Source organism: Ammodytes marinus (genome assembly GCF_949987685.1).
Source record: "Ammodytes marinus genome assembly, chromosome: 23".
NCBI lineage: Eukaryota > Metazoa > Chordata > Actinopteri > Uranoscopiformes > Ammodytidae > Ammodytes > Ammodytes marinus.
In genome coordinates this window covers 16,879,837-16,898,553 of record NC_137227.1, presented here as the reverse complement: position 1 = coordinate 16,898,553, position 18,717 = coordinate 16,879,837, and the positions used below count along the sequence as shown (strand labels likewise).

Here is an 18,717-nt window from a genome sequence, read left to right as displayed (position 1 = left end):
AGGCATATATGACCTATTCATCTTCACCATTAATATTACAACTAAAGACCCAAAATTCCCTCACACTTGGTTCCCATATGTGCCCTATGACTAGTCTATTAAAGCAACATTATATAATCATTTTCTTCTCAACTGAACCAGAAATAAAAAGCAGTTTCGACCTCATGAACTGTCGACCCTCTTATTTTGCTTAGTTTCTCTTCTCTATGGGTTTCTAAATGTTTTAAATGTTTTTTCTGGGCGTGTGTTTGGAACTGGTATCAGAAGCCAGAGGAACAAAAGCAGTGAGGTAGGGCACAGGGAAAACTTGAGAGTCGAGTACTTGAAAGCTTGATAACCAAGAAACCCAACCCTTTTATCTCTCCTTTAAACATGTATGTTATGTAGGCTAATAGCTATTTCAAACATTCCTTTCTTATATCAGATACATTCTTCAAAGACTGAAGGGATGTTATAATTTGACATTTTCAAAGCCAAAATATTGAGGTAGAAACTCATAATTATGAGAAAGATTATTTAATTTCTCATCATTTTGAGTCAACATTTTTGACATTTAGGGTTATCATTTTTTTTGACAATGTAGCTTTATCATTAGGCTATTTCAGACACAAAATGTGGTAGGCTATAAATACATCGCAGGATTTAAAATTATATTTTACATTTTGGACACACTATGGGTTGACCTAGGTCCTAGGCTATATTAATTTTTTTCCAATTAATATTTTTTCTTATTTTGTCCCAAATGGGCTTCCATACCTTGAATCCCCCAAAATGTCCCTAAATGTTGATAGTTTCAGGTTTCAGCAGGGACCGGTTGGACTTGCCAAACCCACCCCCATGGACCCACCCCCATCCCCTCGCTCTGTGGCGGTGGGCAGGACGGTCAGGCAGTTAAGGGGGCGGGACAGGTTAAGAGGAGAGTCTACAAAAAAAGCAGATACGCTATGGTTGTTTGTTCGTCAGCGTGTGGTGGATAGAAGCCTGAAAAGTTAGCTTTTATCCAGTTTATCGTCGTCTATTGTGCTGGTTCCGTTGTTTTTTTCGGCCGTCAACAGCAGCCTCAACTGTTGCTTCCTCTTTAGCCGTTTTTTTTTAAAGAAAACGTTCTATTTTTACATTTTAACTGCGCGAGACACAACGTTTATTTGGTGGGTTAGGGTAGTGTCAACACGCGAACATCATATTTCGTCCACATTTTGCCTTTTTTCAACCGATAAGGGAGTTTAAAATCACCTTTTTATTATTATTATTATTATAATTTTTTTGTTGAACATTCTGACTGACCTCGTCGCCATGGAGAGGTACGACTGTCACTCGGCAACGCCAGAGTATCCACATCCTATGATCCACGAGGTGAAGCTGACCCGCGCACAAAGGACAAGGGTAATGTTAAAAAAAATACATAAAAGTATCAATGTTTTTATTATAAATGGCTGGGGGAAAATGGAGGGGAGAGAGGCTGAACAACTGGCCCTAATCCAAAAAAGGCTTATGTCGCAGCTGGGTTTAGCGATGAGTAAGAGCCTCATCCTAGCTCCCCGAAATCTGCCACCTGAAGATCATCAGGATGTAATTTCATTGCGTTTGTCTTCAAAACAGCCCGTCAACTAAAGTCCAACTGAAAACGAGTCCGTGAAATACGTGTGCTACATCTATAACGTCTGTTTTGACTCCTAGTCTTCTTCATAATTCTGTTCTCCGTTTTAAATACGAGCGAGTTTGCATTTTTCTTCTCCAGAAACTATCCATAAGGGAACAAATAGGCTAGTTGTGCTTGCGTTGTTGTCTAATGCAAAACAGCCGAGTCATAAACTGTACACGGATAGACACAGGCAGACATGACAACAACATACCACGGAGTTGCACAACTCTTATGACGGGGCTTGGCGACATGCATGGCGTGCCATTAGTATAATGATAGGAATATTTTCACCCACACACTAATGGATGCTGAAATGGTTGCCAAATTATTCAGTCCATTGAACTGTCTCCCACTTTTTAAGTAGGCTACAAGGCTACAGCAGACATAAATCTTCTTGACATGTGTAAACAAAACATATTAAGCAATTTCTTCAGTATTGTAGTTTGGAATCAGAAGTCACAAAGCTTTAGAATTGTGTATACTGGCTAGAGATTTGTTTAAAGGTCCCATATAATGCAAATTTTCATGTTTAAAATTGTAATTTGCGACTGTACTAGAAAACAGTTTTCAAGGTGTAGTGTCCTGTCCAAAAGAAACTTACATTTCTCATAGTGCCATTACTGAATCTCCTCTTTTCAGCCTCTGTCTGAAACGCTCAGTTTTAAGTCCCGCCTTCCAAAATTCCCAGTCTACCATGTGCCCAAGCACGATTGCCCACACTGGTCAAACGAACTAGACTTTAGGGGACAAACTTACCAGTACTTGGGCACGGTACAGATGGCCCATGGACATATAAAGAAATGGACACCGTATTGAAACATGGCGCCCATTCAATCCTATGAAAGCTGCTCATTGGCGCAGAGAAGCAACAAGGAAGCTGCCATACTGCTTTCATGAGAGCCTGGCACGCCCCTAAAGCATGACGCGCAGGGTACGTTTCATTCTCGAGCAGTGTAACGTTATAATATGTCCGTGCATTAAGCTAAGCGGGACGAGCACAGTTGGATTGTTTATCGACCATGGAAGTATAAATTACTAATCCCCGATGATTCTCTGTATGTAATCTTTAAATTACACCCCGTCGTTGTAAAGTAATATAGTGATAAACGAATATTCCTCCCGCCATCGGAGGCCGGGCCGGCCGAAGCAACGGTTGTTTCACTACGACTCCTTTTAGCGGCTACACGCCTAATGGCTAAAACTGAAAATAAAACGATTTCGGAGGCGTTTTGAAAAGCGAAAACTTCCATTCTATTAGAACATGGTCTAAAGACAAGTATGAGACTTTGATTGATATCCAGAAAAATGTGACTATGGTTTTTGAACACAAGTTTTTCAGAAAGAAGTGGAGAAAAGAGAGAGCCATGCATTTTAAAATGAACCCCTTTCTTCTTCCTCTGATCCGTAGGGCATCGTGTTGGGCAGCGTCCTCTTCCCCATACGCATCTTCCTGGGCGCCCTCTTCTTCCTGACCTCGTGGCCAATCGCGCGGCTTCGCACGGCCGGCCTGTCTGACGAGGAATGCTCTCGACCAATCACGGGCTGGCGTCGCTGGATGTTCCATTCCGTCGTGAAGTATCTCAGCCGGGCGGCGTTCTTCTGCCTGGGCTTCCTGTGGGTGGAGATCAAAGGGCGGCGTGCGGACCTGAAAGAGGCCCCCGTTCTGGTGGTCGCCCCACACAGCAGCTTCCTGGACATGATGGTGCTCTGTCAGACCGAGCTCGCCACCGTGGTGTCCCGCTCCGAGAACGTGGGCATTCCGGTCATAGGAGGTGAGGGGGAAAGGGGATGGGGTGGGGGAAAGGGGATGGGATGGGGGAAAGGGGATGGGGTGGGGGAAAGGGGATGGGGTGGGGTTTAGTTAAAGGTGCAGTCAGTGATTGATGTAGCACAGACAGGTAGCGGATCGTGAGGAGATATTCACTGATTTTGACAAAGTGATTTTGACAAAAGGCATTCTCTAGAATAGCTGACTGCACCTTTACACGCACGCACGCACGCACACACACACGCACGCACACACTCACACACAGGAGCCTTCTTCGGCGCATCATTTGACCAGGGCTGTCAATTCACAGTGTAGGCGCTCTGTAAACAGACAAGTTGCTAGCTATGGTTGGCATCTTTGTTTACATACCTGTTTACAGAGCCTAAGCTGTGTATTAACACATATTTTTCTGTCAGCGCACAAACAGCATGGACAGGCAGTGGATCATGTGGAGATATTCACTGATTTGACCAAAAGCATTTTCCAGAACTGCACCTTGTGAGGGAATTTTGGGTCTTTAGTTGTAATATTAATGGTGAAGATGAATAGGTCATATATGCCTATCTTGTGTGTCTGTCTCACAGACTCTAGGTCAGCCTTGGAGCCTGTTAGGAGACACTTAGGTCAGTTGTATAGATAAAGTCTCATCTCCTTCTACTCCAGAATGTTATTGTTCACTGTGTTCAGCTATGCACCAAAACATGGGTACGCCTGGTGCCCGAGCCGGGGAGGTGGTAGAGATAGCGAGAGGTTAAAACACAGCTCTAAGCATGAGTTTGTCAGAATTTAAGTGCAAGTCACAAGAGTTGCAGTCCGGTTCTCCTTGGCCAAGTCTGTAATAAATATTGCTTCATAATTCATCCAAGTCTCCTGAAATATTCTTCCACCTGAGTTGACCTCCAACCTTAAAGGGACACTGTGTAACATTTTAAGTAATTTATTAGCTAAAATCAATATCCTCATTCATAAATATGTCCTCATTGGTGTAAAATCACCTCTGCCAATAATCTGAATTATCCTCCTGAGCGGAGAATTACAAATATTAATGTTACATTGAGAGGGTAAGTCGTATGGAGGAATCCATGTTGGTTGGAATGTCATCAGGTGCATTGTTTAGAATTGTTCTTGTCCTTGAAGGCCACTGTAGCTCGAAAGGGTTGGGGTTACCCAGGGAGCGTTGCATTCTAGAACTTTCTAGAACTTTCTTGATGATGTCACATTACAGTGTCCCTTTAACAGAACTTCCTTCACACACCTTAAACACGCGCACACACAGGAGCATTCTGTGGTGCATCATTTAAAAAGAGCTGACATGATTAGGATGCTGATAGGTTGATTTAATCAACAGCAATTTTGTGATCAAATAATTGTTTATTTAAAGGTGCAGTGTGTAATATGACATCATCAAGAAAGTTCTAGAATGCAACGCTCCCTGGGTAACCCCAACCCTTTCGAATAATAACAGAAGCTACAGTGGCCTTCAAGAACAATTCTAAATTTTAAACAATGCACCTGATGACATTCCAACTATGACACTTCCAAAATGGCGGTGACAAGGCCTTGGTCCAAAGTATGGAGAAATATGGACATATATGAGACCCTTACTAAGGGAAAAAATAATAATTCTAAAAAATATTATAATTATTTTCTACAAAATCTGCTAGGAAATAAAACCCAAAATTCTACACACTGCAGGTTTAAGCAGGAAGAAGTATTGTTATTGCTTGATTAACATTAGTTCTGCTGCTTTTTTCTGTTTTGTATCACTATAAATTTAATATCGTTTGGTTTTGATTATTGATTTTTTTTTGTGTGTGTGCGATTACCAGAAGTTTATGTCAACTTAAAAGCATTGAAACTTTACTCCGTTTCACGTCTGCCCATTCCTCCCCCTCCCCCTTGAATTGACATAATTTCCTAGTGGAGGAATGGAGGCTGTAGTGTGTACATTTAGGAACATAACAGTGGAAAAAAAGAGAGAATGGAAATTCACTGTGGCTGGACGTGCAAGTGTTAATTTTTTACTTTGGCAATGGCCACTGATAAATGGTAGGAAATGGAGCTCTCCCCGTGCCAGAAAAACGTAGCGCTGGCAGTTACAATCAGGCAGGACTGAGTCGTTTGTTAACATCAGTCACGTTTGTAACATGGAACTTGTAGAGACTACAGAGGGGCCTCAATTACATAACCGTCAACCAATGTCCCTGCATTCCAAATCACACACTTTTTCTTTTTACTACACTACATACTAAAGTACAGAAGAGTTTAAGGGCCACAGGAGATAAATAAAATCAGATAAGATAAGATTTTTTTTTTCATTATGTCCAGAAATGTCAAGAATAAATACAAATACTCCAAAATGCTATTGGGAGTTAGTGGGGCATTTAAGTATGTTCAGCATAGTACAATTGATGTGCATGTATTGGGACATCCTAAATCTTTTTCTGGAAATACTCTACTAGATAGTAGGGAAGTATGGAGATTGGAACTCAGGGTCAGTTTCTAATATCAGCAGCAACAATCGTTTATCTGTGGCCAAAGGGCAGTTTTATTGCGTGCTCACACATGGAAAATCTCCCGCACTGGTTTAGCATATCTACTATATTGGGGCAAAGGAGTAACATGTGAGAGGGAGGGGCCGGGTAAAATAGGAGTATTATGCAAGGAAGTCTCAAGATAAACAATGGACTCACTGCTCTGGCACTTCCCCCCTCTTGTTCTGGGTCGGATTTGTGTTCTTGTGGAACTGTTTTTATTTATATTGGGGTGTGTGTAGCGACTGCATTCCAAAGAAGTGGTTTACGCGGGCTCCTTTCTGTCAAATCCAAGAGTCCAGATGCGTGTAGTTTGAGAGTGTTTTTTTATTAACTGAAAAGACGGACTAACAAATGATAACTGAGGACATGATAATGTTACGGAAACAATCAAAATATGTCTCGTCTGCCTTGTCAATTCCTCGCCCGGCACACACACATTATCCTATGATGATGATGGTACACAGAAAATATCACAACAGACCTCCCACTTTGACTTGCAAATAAGATCCCTAGCTTCTACGTTTCTAAAGGCAGGCATGTAAAGTTTAGGATGTTTTTGCCCGTGTAAACAAACTACGTGTGAGCCATATGTTTAACATTTGTACAAAATGCTACGCTGCGTATTTCAATTTTTGCATTTATATTGGAAACCGGGCCCTGGAATTTTTAAACCACACCCATGTGCCAATAAAACTGAAGTGACATGACCAAAAAAAGAGTGTAAGCAACCTAAACAAAGAACCAACTGTGTGTGTGTGTGTGTGTGTGTGTGTGTGTGTGTGTGTGTGTGTGTGTGTGTGTGTGTGTGTGTGTGTGTGTGTGTGTGTGTGTGTGTGTGTGTGTGTGTGTGTGTGTGTGTGTGTGTGTGTGTGTGTGTGTGTGTGTGTGTGTGTGTGTGTGTGTGTGTGTGTGTGTGTGTGTGTGTTTCAGCTCTGCTGGAGTTCAACCAGTCGGTGCTCGTGAGCAGAAAGGATCCAGAGTCGAGGAAGAAGGCGATCGCCCAGGTTACAGCGAGACTGACCTCCGACGGCTACTGGCCGCAGGTGAGATGTCAGAACCATCTGTCACTCGATGACAACGTAACCTGCTTCACCTTGCTAGGCGATAAAACCGACTTGACTTATATCGCTCTTTAGCCGATTTTCTCAGCCCCAAAGCGCTTTACATTTCTTACCACATTCACCCATTCACACACACACTCATACACCGATGGCAGTAGCTACCACGCAAGGTGCTCTCTGAACCATCAGGAGCAATGTAGGGTTCAGTGTCTCTTTGCCAAGGGACATGTGGCGGGGAGACGGGGGATCGAACCTCCAACCCTGCACTCCAGAGGACCACCGCCCTACACACTTCGCCACTATTTATAAGAAATTAATATATAAATTACGATGACAACTTTGTGTTATTTTGTGTGTTTTTTATTATTGAATTTGTTTAACTTATGTAAGTAATGTTGTGAATATGTTTTGATCGAAATAAACTGAAACTGAACTGCCGCCGTTTGCCACCATCTTGGCTGTAGTCTAGTTTACAGAAGTGGAAATTCCTATCAAACTCATCTAATCTCTCTTTGCCGGTAGTGACAGGTATAACAGTTGAAACAGTTTATAAAACCATTGGCTGATCTACTCTGTTTCATAGATCTCTTCTTGAGCAGCAGCAAACAGCTGATCAAGATTAGATACAGACATTTAGCTGAGAAGGGGACGACGACATACTTTTTTTTTTTTAAGATATTTTTTGGGCATTTTTATGCTTTATTGATAGTGTAGAGACAGAGTTGAAATGGGGCAGAGTGGGGAGTGACATGCAGAGAACGACCACGGGCTGGAATCGAACACGGTTCCGCTGCTGGCCGAGGCCCATGGGGGGGGGGGGGGGGGGACGCCCTACCAACTGAGCTAAGCGACGCACATTTCTTACTGCATCCGTAAAGGTGCAGTCAGCAATTCTGGAGAAAGCTTGTTGTCAAAATCACTTTGTGTCAAAATCAGTGAATATCTCCTCATGATCCACTCTGTACCTGTCCGTACTGTAAACATGCCCTATGCTCTGTTAACTGGTATGTAAACAAAGAGGGTCCACCGTAGCTAGTACGTTTTAGGTAGTGGATCGTGAGAAGATATTCACTGATTTTGACAACACGCGTTCCCCACAATCACGGACTGCACCTTTTCAATCCTTAATAAAAAGGCGAAAGTAACCTCTGGTCCGGCTTCATGCACAGACCATGAAGATGTAGGTGATTTATTTTATTTTATTTTTATAACCATCTGTACATTTACCACACGCATGTCAGATTGGATATAAGTTTTTTTTTTTTCTTTAAATCCTCGCTCTGTTAATCAAAGACATTAAATTCGGGGACGCTTGTGTTGTAGTGGTTAGAGCGCCCCCCCCCTCCCATAGAGGCTCAGTCCTCTTCACAGCAGACCACAGGTTAGAATCCGGCCCGTGGTCGTTCTCTACGTGTAATTCCCCTCTCTCTATTTCACCTCCCTCTCCAAACTATCTAAGCATAAAAAAAAAAAATAATAATCTTAAATATATATATTAACTTCTAAACTCAATAAATCCCATTTCTTCATTCTTGGCTAGATGCTGATGTTTCCAGAGGGCACCACCACTAACGGCCAGTCTCTCATCAAATTCAAACATGGTGAGTACTGGCTGCATTGAGTCCCATCTGTCTTTTATTCATACCTGACTCTGTGGCACGTACCAATGTCTTACTGCCAATTGCACCAAACATTAACAATGTAACTGAAAGGGTGTAGCTGCCAGTTTTTTTTAAAGACCTACTGTCTCATTCCAGTTCCTCCTCTCTCTCTCTCTCTCTCTCTCCCCCTCTCTCTCTCTCTCTCTCGCTCTCTCCCTCTCTCTCCCTCTCTTTCTTTCTTTCTCGTCTCATGTGATTTTCATTTCTCACCAGGTGCGTTTCTACCTGGCGTCCCAGTCCAACCTGTTCTCCTGCGTTACCCCAACAAGCTGGTGAGTGAAGCTGCTGGATCGGCGGGTCTGTAAACATGCCACAAGTGGTACATGCACATACATGTACATGTCACTTTTTTTTACTGTTAAAAGGGCAACTGTTAAAAACTACCTTTTGACTTACTTTCTGAAGACTTGGGGCCATGATATCAAGGTTTTATAGTAAGAAAAAACTTAACTGTTTCAGTTTAGTTTATTTCGATCGCACAGATTCACAACATTACATAAATAAGTAAAAAAATAAAGTGTTAAGTTATGTTTTATTTATTCATTTTTCATTGGTCCCTCAGGATCTTATTTAATAATTTTAACTGAACACTAGCAAGGTACTTTTTTAATGTTGGTTTTGTAATCAAACAAACACTGATTTACAAAAAGTTAATAAAAACCCTGATTTTAATAATGTCCAATTTACCCCCACAGCATCTCTAGAAGTTAGTCCACAAAACTTTAGTATGAGGATTTTTAATTTGATATGAAATGGAAAATCAGATCAAATACAATGAGCTTCTGTATAATAAATATAAGCTATTGAAGAAAAAAATATAACAAAATTATTATTATTTTTATTATTAAAAAAGGTTTGTAAATGTAGAAGTCGATTAAGCCCTTTTCTTACTGCATGTAAAAAGGTTGAATTGTAGGTCCATTTAAAAAAAAAAAACCCTCAACGGTTTAGAACTATTAATAGAACAGCAGCTGAATGTTTCAAAGTCGACCAACAGCATACCTGTGCACATGCAGCACAGGACATAGTTTGTTCCCACACACAGCTCACCCTCATGTCACGTCTGCCTTGTCACTGCCTCGGTACGTACAGTACAGTGTGTGTACATTACTAAACTATCCTGCATTTTATAGCGCTGAAGGCATGTTTATGAGCAGGCCTGTTATGTTTATTTAGGCCTCGCGTGTTTGCATACTGGCTCCTGCAGGGTGTATAAAAGTGAATCTATCTAGAATTTATACATGTTGTAAAAAATATTTAAAAAAAGAACTCTACACCCGTGTGTGTGTGTGGTCCACTGTTTGATCACTGTGTTTTTATGGCTCTCCCTCCTCAGGATACCACTCGCTGGACATACAAAGGAACAGCCTGGTAAGTTCCTCCGTCCGTTTTTTTTTTTTATTCAATTGTGCATTTCCTCAGGTCACTTTCCCTGCGTTCCAAATCACATACTCTTTCTTTTTTTCTATTCTACATACTACATCTGACCATAAAAATAATCTAGTTAGCATGCAGTAGGCATACTATTGGGACATACTTTTACTTATTTATTTCATCATAACATTGCGCCTTGATCTTGCCTCTTGCGTCGATGTGATGTCACTTAGCACGCTGGATTGTGGGTCAGAATCGCCTGAATAGTATGCTGATTTTGGCCGGATGGAGTAGACACAAAGCCTTTGGTTACATAGTAAAAGAACGGGTTTATACATAAGCAGGAAGTTATGTAAATCTGGAAAATTATTTAACAATCTATTGTAACTTTTTAAACTCACCTGGGGCGCTCCGGTGGTGTAGTGGATAGAGCGCGTACCATATCGGCTCCGGCCTTCATTGCAGTGGTCACGGGTTCAAATCTGACCCGTGGACCTTTACTGCAGGTCATTCCCCCTCTCTCTCTCTCTGTCTCCCCATTTCAACCCTGTACTATCAAATAAAGCTTGAAAATGCCAAAAAAAAATATATCTTTAAACTCACCTTAATCCCTCCCTCCCCTTGTTGTATATTCTGCCTTATTTTAAAAAGGTGTCCAGAAAATATTTGACTTTATTATAGATATTAGATAACATATGATAATAGCAATTTTTACACAAATGGCCCACCTTAAAATCTTGGCCAAATTATACGTTATAGACCTGTTTGTGTGCATGCGTTCATCAAGTGCTGCAAGTTATAGTATAAAAGCATGCACCAAAACACATTTTACATTTTATTTACCATGGCTGTAGTTGACATGACCAGCTGTAGTCACCAAGGAATTTTTTTTTAACTTCATTAAATCAAAATCATGTTGCTCTATGGTGGCTGTTTGTTTCAGCTGATTTAAACCGAAGAAAATGAAAATAAATAGAATTGGTTACTAATCTAAAGATACAGGTTTAATATGTTAAGTTATCTTTATTAGTCAATTTACACAAGGCACCATAAAATTGGTCTTTTCTCATCTCCCCTCTCAAGTTACCGCACTTCGTAGGGTGTAAGAGCGCAGGGTTCAGCCATAGTACAGCGCCCCTGGAGCAGTTTTCATCTTTGTAAAAATGGTTTAACGTTTCTAAAATATTTTCGGCACGTGCCCAGGACTTCAGTGAACTCGTGATGCATTTTTTTTTCTTCTTCTCGCTAACAATGACTGCTGATATTTCAACATTAAATTTAAATATTTCCTCTTCCTCCTCCTAGGTACGAGGCGCTGTGGCACACACTTACACAGTTCTACACCAACATGACAATTGAGGTGAGTCTAAAGTTGACCAAGTCTATTCACTGCTCTGATTTAACTACTAACAAACAGAAAAAAACATATTTCCTTAATGAAACATGACAAAATTAATGTTTTGATGATTTTTCATGGACAAATTTTCCATTTTATAGTGCAGACGAGATTTCATTGAGTGACAGAGAATTACCTGAGGTTGTGCTGATTATTTTGGATGTGAAACCTTGATGGAAAAAAAAAAAAAAAACTATTCTATCAAGTACAAAATACAAAGATTTAGTAACTTAAAAGTGCTCAGATGAAAATCACGTTTGTGTTAAGTCTTGCACCCGCTTCGGACAAAATAAGTTGTGTTTTTACTACACCAGCTGTTGGTCTCGTTTGCTGATACAGGTCATTTATTATCATCAGAGGAAAAATTAGACTGTTTCAGAAATATTTAAAAGTTCCTCGTAGCACCTTTTTAACACCTGCTAGATTTGTTTTTGACCTGCAGTGTTTTGAAGTGATAACAAGTGTATTGGGGTGTGTTCAGTTGAGCTGGTGGGCGTGGCAACCGCTGCAACCAAGCCACACAATACTGATGACATTCCTCACTAGTGGGTGTGTTCAGACAAACAGGAGAGATCAGTTCATTAAAGGTTTGGTGTGTAAGTCGTTCAAAAAATGAAGTTACGTGTTTTTACCGTTGTCTCTAGGACGTGACACATCTCATGAACACCCTGTCTCACCTTTTACCTGATACTGTGACTCAAAATGAAGAAAAAAAACTAACAAAACAAAACAATGGCTGGCTGTCTAAGTAAAGTCAACTTTATTGTCAATCCTTAGAATATGCAGGCTTACATAAGAGTCCAAATGGCATCTGCCAATCTGCTGGCTGCTCCCTCACTCAGAGGATCACTTAGTCACTCGACTACAATCCCGTCTCTTTGCTGTCTTGGCTCCAAAATGGTGGAACGAGCTCCCCATTAACGTCAGATCAGCTGATAGTTTACACATCTTAAACCGCAGCCTTAAAACACATCTCTTCAGACTGTACTTTGACTAAATTATTATTTTTTTTTAAACACAACATCGCACTTGTTACATCTGTAGCACTTACATGTAGCACTTTGTAGTTTGGTTTATTTGAAGCTATAGTACTTACTTGATTCCTGTTGTTCTGAGTTTGTACCTTCATTGTAGAATGCACTTAATGGAAGTCGCTTTGGGTAAAAGCGTCAACTAAATAAAATGTAATGTAATGACGTTTGTCTCTGACGCACGGTGCAATAGGAGCAGCAACAATAATAATAAGATAAATAATAACATGCAGATAAACAGTAATTACATTAAGTAAATACTAAATCGTGCAAAAATGGTACACAAGATAAACGGTGTTGTTGTCTTGCAGTTCTTGCCGGTTTACATGCCTTCAGAGGAGGAGAAGAACAACTCCAGTCTGTACGCGGACAATGTCCAGAAGCTCATGGCCAAGTAAGTAGCAAAACATTCGGTCTTTTGTTTTAATGATTTATGTCTCCCAGATTTACTCTGTTGGCTACGGAAATGTTAAAATTGTCTGTTGACACAAAAAAAATAGTATAAATTCCTAGCAGTGCTGTTGAACTTTTATCTGAAGAGTATACTGCTGCTGGGATTTAGAACAAACAGTTCTGCCAAGGGAATGCTCTAATACTAGTCCTTCTCTCTCAATATGGACCAAAACACACATCATTTTGGGTGGCTAAACAAACTAGGGTAGCAGCTTTGTCTTTCTTATACAAAGTCAATTATTAGAATTTCATGTTTTTATGTTCTGTGTTTTGTATTTATTATGATTATTTGTTGTGTGACATTGTTTTTACTACTGAATGCAGAACAAATTGCCCCTCGGGGACAGTAAATATTTATCAAATCAAATGGGTGATCAGAACAGTTTGCAGATGTTGTACTTTCCCACAACTTCCACTAGATGATAACAAAGAGCCATATTTATTTATTTATTTAACGGAATGCCCTTAATTTTTTTTTACGAATATACTTTGGTGATAAGGAGGTATTAGAAAAAACAGCTGTTATTGCTTATTTCTTAGATTTTGTGTCACGCACAATAGTAAACCGGGTTCCATCTTCCTAAAGTAGCTGAACTACCAGATTTAAAAAAGTTTAAAAATTTGAGAACTTGGTATTGTATTCATAACCGGATGGTTTCTATTGGTCAGTTCATTCTGACGCCAAAATGAACATTTTACGTTTTTTACGTATATGTAGCTCTATATGTCTGATAGTTTATTGTTTGTTTTGCACTGTTGAATGACAGTATGCATTTTATGTATGCAAGTAAACAAAAAAATGACAAAGTACCTAGAACCCCTAACGCAGAACGAAACATATCAATATTAATATCCTGCATCTAAAGAAATTCTGCCAACATAACAGGACTATTGATCTAACCAGCACACAGCAGAGGCTTCACATATTCTAAATAAACCTTTCTGCTTTGCTTCAGGGCTCTAGGAATCCCCGCCACAGATCACGTGATGGAGGGGCGAATCCCCGTCAGCAAACTGGGCGGTCTCTCTCTCCCAGTGGAGTTTCCAGGCCGCGAAACGCTTTCACTGTTATATCTGAAAGGGTAAGAGACGCCTTATTTCATACCCTCTACTTTTTGTGGCATTTTTATGCTTTATTGATAGTGTAGAGACAGAGTTGAAATGGGGCAGAGAGGGGAGTGACGTGCAGAGAACGACCGCGGGCTGGAATCGAACCCGGGTCTGCTGCTGGCCGAGGCCCATGGGGGGGGGACGCCCTACCAACTGAGCTAAGGGCGCCCCCCTCTACTTTTCTCCTCACCATCTTCATGTCATTCTTTTACAATTCAAAAAGCTTTATTGGCATGAGTATTGTGGATAATGGTATTAACAAAGTATAACAGATGTTAAAAATAATAACAAATATTTTTCACTCTCTCTCTCTCACACAAACTCACTCACTCACTCACTCACACACACACACACACAGTCTGGGATCGAAGGAAGTGGATGAAGCACTGGAGAGAATGATTGACAGGTGTCGGTCAGGAGAGCAGGCGTCTAAAGCCAGCAGAGAGGAATTTGCATCGATTCTCGGGCTGACGGATGTAAAGACAGTCAAAGCTATTAGTGCTCTGTATTCAAAGGTAAGTGTGTGTGTGTGTGTGTGTGTGTGTGTCTCTCATCTGCGAGAGCTTAATCATGCATCCATCAAAACAAAAGCTTTTTTTCACTGTTGTTAACAAACTTAAAAAGATTGCTTTGGATTGTGAGAATTAGCACATAACTAAAGAAATCAAACCATCTTAAGATTGTTGCTTCTTAGTTTTGTTATTCATATAGTAACCAAAATCATATTGAACATAAGAAAATATCAAGTAAAACTGCATCTGAAAACTTGTGAAACTATTTGTGTTGTTTTCCTTCAGGACCAAACGGTGGACCTCAGACAGATCTACTTGTGTGTTGCTGCTTCATCAGGACGCGTCGGCTTCAAGGCGCTGCTTCACACAGCGTTCACTGTAGGTTTAAGCGCTTTGAGTGCGAGAAAAGCGCTATTTAAATTGAGTATCTTATTATTATTAAGTTCTATTGGGTTATTTCTAGCCTAAACAATGAACACCTTCGACATGCAGGAGATCCCATGTGTCACATTGTTATTATGACCTTTTTACTTGCTGTTGTTTAAAGGTGCACTATGTAGTTTCAGAGGAGGGGGATTTGTTTACATTTGCAGAGCCTGCAGTTAGTTTACAAAACATATTGACTCTACATGTAATTCTTAGTATTGAATAATTCTATTATCATAAATCAAAACTAAATTATCTTGAGGAATGTGGAACCAAGCGTAAGACTAGAATAAGTTTGTATACCAAACTGTGGGCCCTGCTGCTGTAAACAACAACTGTGAAACAGTAACTTTTCAGGTATCTTTCTAACTTCAAACAGTGTTCCAGGGATCACATTTTCCTGTGAGGAAAGTTTGTTTAAACAGTTGTGAGAATATCCCTTTGAAAATGTTCACTTCTCTGACACACCCTAACGTTGCATAGTGCACATTTTTAACATGGTTTTTTCCTTGTTTGTGTGTTCCAGCTGTTTGCCAGAGAGTGCAGCGGCAGTGTGAATGCAGAGGAGCTGTCTGAACTCATGGAGGCGCTGCTGGGAGCTCATCAGCGCAACACTACTGAGCTCTACGCTACGGCCTCAGACCAGGGCCGGCTCACTGAAGGTCAGTGTCCCTCATGAATGAGTTTTAAGACAATCCCTGCGTTCCAATACCCATAATTCCCTACTATTTAGTATGCCAGAAAAAGTTTCAGGATGTCCCAATACATGCATGTCAATTGCAGTATGCCGAAAAATACCGGGATGCCCCACTAACTCCAATTGCATTTAGCAGTATTCGTCTTTATTCTTGACATTTTTCGACATAATGAAAATAAATCTTCCTTATCTGATTTTCTTTCTTTTTCTTTTCTCTCCTGTGGCCCTCATACTCTCCTGTACTTTAGTATGTAGTGTAGTAAAAAGAAAAAGTATGTGATTTGGAACCCAGGGTGAGTAATGAGTTCAGCAGCACAACCTAGTGTTATATGTTAGCGGGACAACAGACTAGATCATCACAAGTCATTTCGAACAATAAAAACCTTTTTACGCCAGTGACGAGTTGCACCAGCCTCCATCAAACTTTTGCTTGATTTAAGGACACTGAATTGTCATTCCCTGTAATCACATTTTATATGACTGAAATTGCCGTGACTTTTAAGGGTTTGGTTTATTTAGGTTTTCTTTTTAATAGTCAAAGCTAGATTTTGTTTTAAAGGCTAAAAACTCATTACGTATGGGGGTTCTTGTGGTGTAGTGGTTAGAGGTATAGAGGTTCAGTCCTCTTCACAGCAGACCATGGGTTAGAATCCAGCCCGTGGTCGTTCTCTGCATGTCATTCCCCTCTCTGCCCCATTTCACCTCTGTCTCTCCAAACTTTCTAATGAAGCATAAAAATGCCCCAAAAAAAACTCATTACGTTTTCCCTGTTTTTCACAGAATCTCTGGTGCGAGTGCTGACTGCCCACCCAACCTATCGGAGAGTAGTGAACGAGTACCTGCAGCCGGAGGAGGCGGGCCCCGAGCTGCCGCTGGCCAATGGGGACGCTGTGAACCAAAACGGAAACGTGCACAACAGCAACGGAACGCTCCACAGCAAGAACAAGACGGATTGAGGATTTCTTATGTTAGATTTTTATGTATTTGGAATCCTAATGGGACAAATTGAACCATAATAATCGATGACAAAGTATTGTATTTTTTTAGCGTGTGTGTATGTATGTGTTTCTGTGTGTGAGTTTGGATGTACGGATTTATTTTAAATGTGTTACTGTAACATTTTACTTCAGTCAGCCATGCAAAACAATAGAACATCATGAAATAACTTTAAAGTATGGCCACTGTGTGTGTGTGTGTGTGTGTGTGTCAAGATAAATGTATATTATATATATTACTTGAAGTTGTGTTCACGTTTACCAGTGTACCTTCCAGATATTTTGTTAAAAAAAATGTTGTATTTATAGAATTCCTTCTTGTGTACAGTACGTTTAATGTTTTTTTGTTAACGGGACAATGGCATGTGCAAGACGAAAGTGAAGACTCTGTAAATCAAAGTTTATTTTAAAGAAATTAATTCTTACATTCTCATGTTTTTTTTATATTTAACAATTAAACTGTGACTCATTTTAAATAAGTTTTTATGTATTTTTTTTCTCTCATCATTCGACCTGTGCATTTCTCTTCTGCATCTCTTGGCTTTTCATATTAATTATCCATCTTCCCGAATCTCCTCAGCACTTTTTTCCCTTTTACTGCCTTTCCTTTCTTCTCCTTCTCTGGCCGTCGTTGTCGTCCGTTTGTTTTACCGAGAATAAAATCTTTATATTTTGTGGACAGTTGTGCGTAGACCCGTGCCTGTCTCGTGAAAGGTAAACTTGGGTCACGACTTGATCTGGTTTTCATGGCTGTGGGTTTGAAGCCTTCATGAGCTTTCTTTACAGCCGCTACGCCCGAAATATTTCCATCCTTAGCATTCCTATTATAATCTCTCATTACAGGTGGGTTGGGTTTACAATCTACTACCACCACCTCGTCTTTGCCTTTCTCCAAGTTAACCTCCACTTTGCTCTTTCGCCTTCCTCTTTTAGTCGGACTCCCGATCGATATTTCTGTCTCGATCCCCACCGTCTCCCTCTCTTCATGCCGCTGTCTCTTCACCGGACTCAACATTCGGTTCAGACATTCTTCCTCTTCATCATGTTCACCTTTCAAACGTGTCTGCTCTGGACTTGTCTTGGGGTCGGATAGGCGATCGGTTGCTTCGGGAGAATTCTTCTTCGCTTGAATCATTGTCAAATTTGGCTTTTGAGCTTGTGACCTTAACCTGTAAAAGTCCCAAGTTTCAATTCCCTTAACTCCTCCGTGTAGACCCGTCTCAACTACACTACAGTTGCTTTGCTGCTGCGTCTCTAGACACAGATTTGGGTTTAAATCTTTTGTTTTCTCACAGCTTTTTGCATCTATCTCACTTGGCAATTCTTCCTCTACTGATTCTTTTATAAAGTGTTTTGTTGAACGAGTACCTCTTTGAACTCTTGGGCTCCGTAGGGAGGTTTCACATTCGTGCCTGGACCTTTTTGTCGGACTCAATAGGAGGCTTGGACATTCCGCCTCCTCGTCTTCACCTTTCACACTTACTTCCTGGTCTGGATTTGATTTGGGGTCAGAAGGGGGACGCTTTGGTTCGTCTGCCTCTGAATGAATCACTGTCCTTTTCGGCACATTTGGCTTTTGAGCTTGTGACCTTAATTTGTAAAAGTCCCAAGTTGTAGTTCCCTTTACTGCGCTTAATTTGCTCTGTTGCTGCGTCTTTGAACACAGTTTTGGGGTTAAATCTAGATTCATCTCGCCTGGTAAACCTTCCCCTGTTGACTCTTGTATTGAGACTTTTACTAAATGATTACCTGCGTCAACTCTTGGGCTCTCCAGAAAAGATTCAGGGCTGCAGTTTTGGTTGGTCTTGCGTCCTGTTGAGTTGTCATCCTCAGTCCTCTCCCTACTCTCCTCCCCATCTCTCCTGCTTTCTCTCATCTCACTAGAGACGGGCAGAGTCTGTGGTTCAGTTGCACCCTCCTGTTTGCTGCTGTTGTCCATTTCTCCATCGGGTGTGGCCCCTATCTCACTTTCCCCCGTCTGTCTGCCTTTGATTTTGCCACGAGGTCTAGCGGATGGAAGGGGAATAACCTGCACTTCTCCCTCAGTTGTTGTG

At 40.8% G+C, this 18,717-nt stretch overlaps 1 protein-coding gene across 1 annotated transcript; it reads left to right on the top strand.

Moving 5' to 3' along the window:
- The first annotated feature begins 933 nt into the window (after positions 1 to 933).
- lpcat4 (lysophosphatidylcholine acyltransferase 4) lies at positions 934 to 17,133 on the top strand. The gene is made up of 13 exons (XM_080052286.1): positions 934 to 1,383; positions 3,051 to 3,414; positions 6,878 to 6,990; positions 8,549 to 8,609; positions 8,883 to 8,941; positions 10,006 to 10,040; positions 11,349 to 11,403; positions 12,782 to 12,864; positions 13,880 to 14,005; positions 14,392 to 14,548; positions 14,831 to 14,923; positions 15,498 to 15,633; positions 16,449 to 17,133. Exons 1-13 carry the CDS (start codon positions 1,294 to 1,296, stop codon positions 16,622 to 16,624), a joined length of 1,548 nt encoding a protein of 515 aa, XP_079908412.1. The 5' UTR covers positions 934 to 1,293; the 3' UTR covers positions 16,625 to 17,133.
- Positions 17,134 to 18,717: the final 1,584 nt, after the last annotated feature.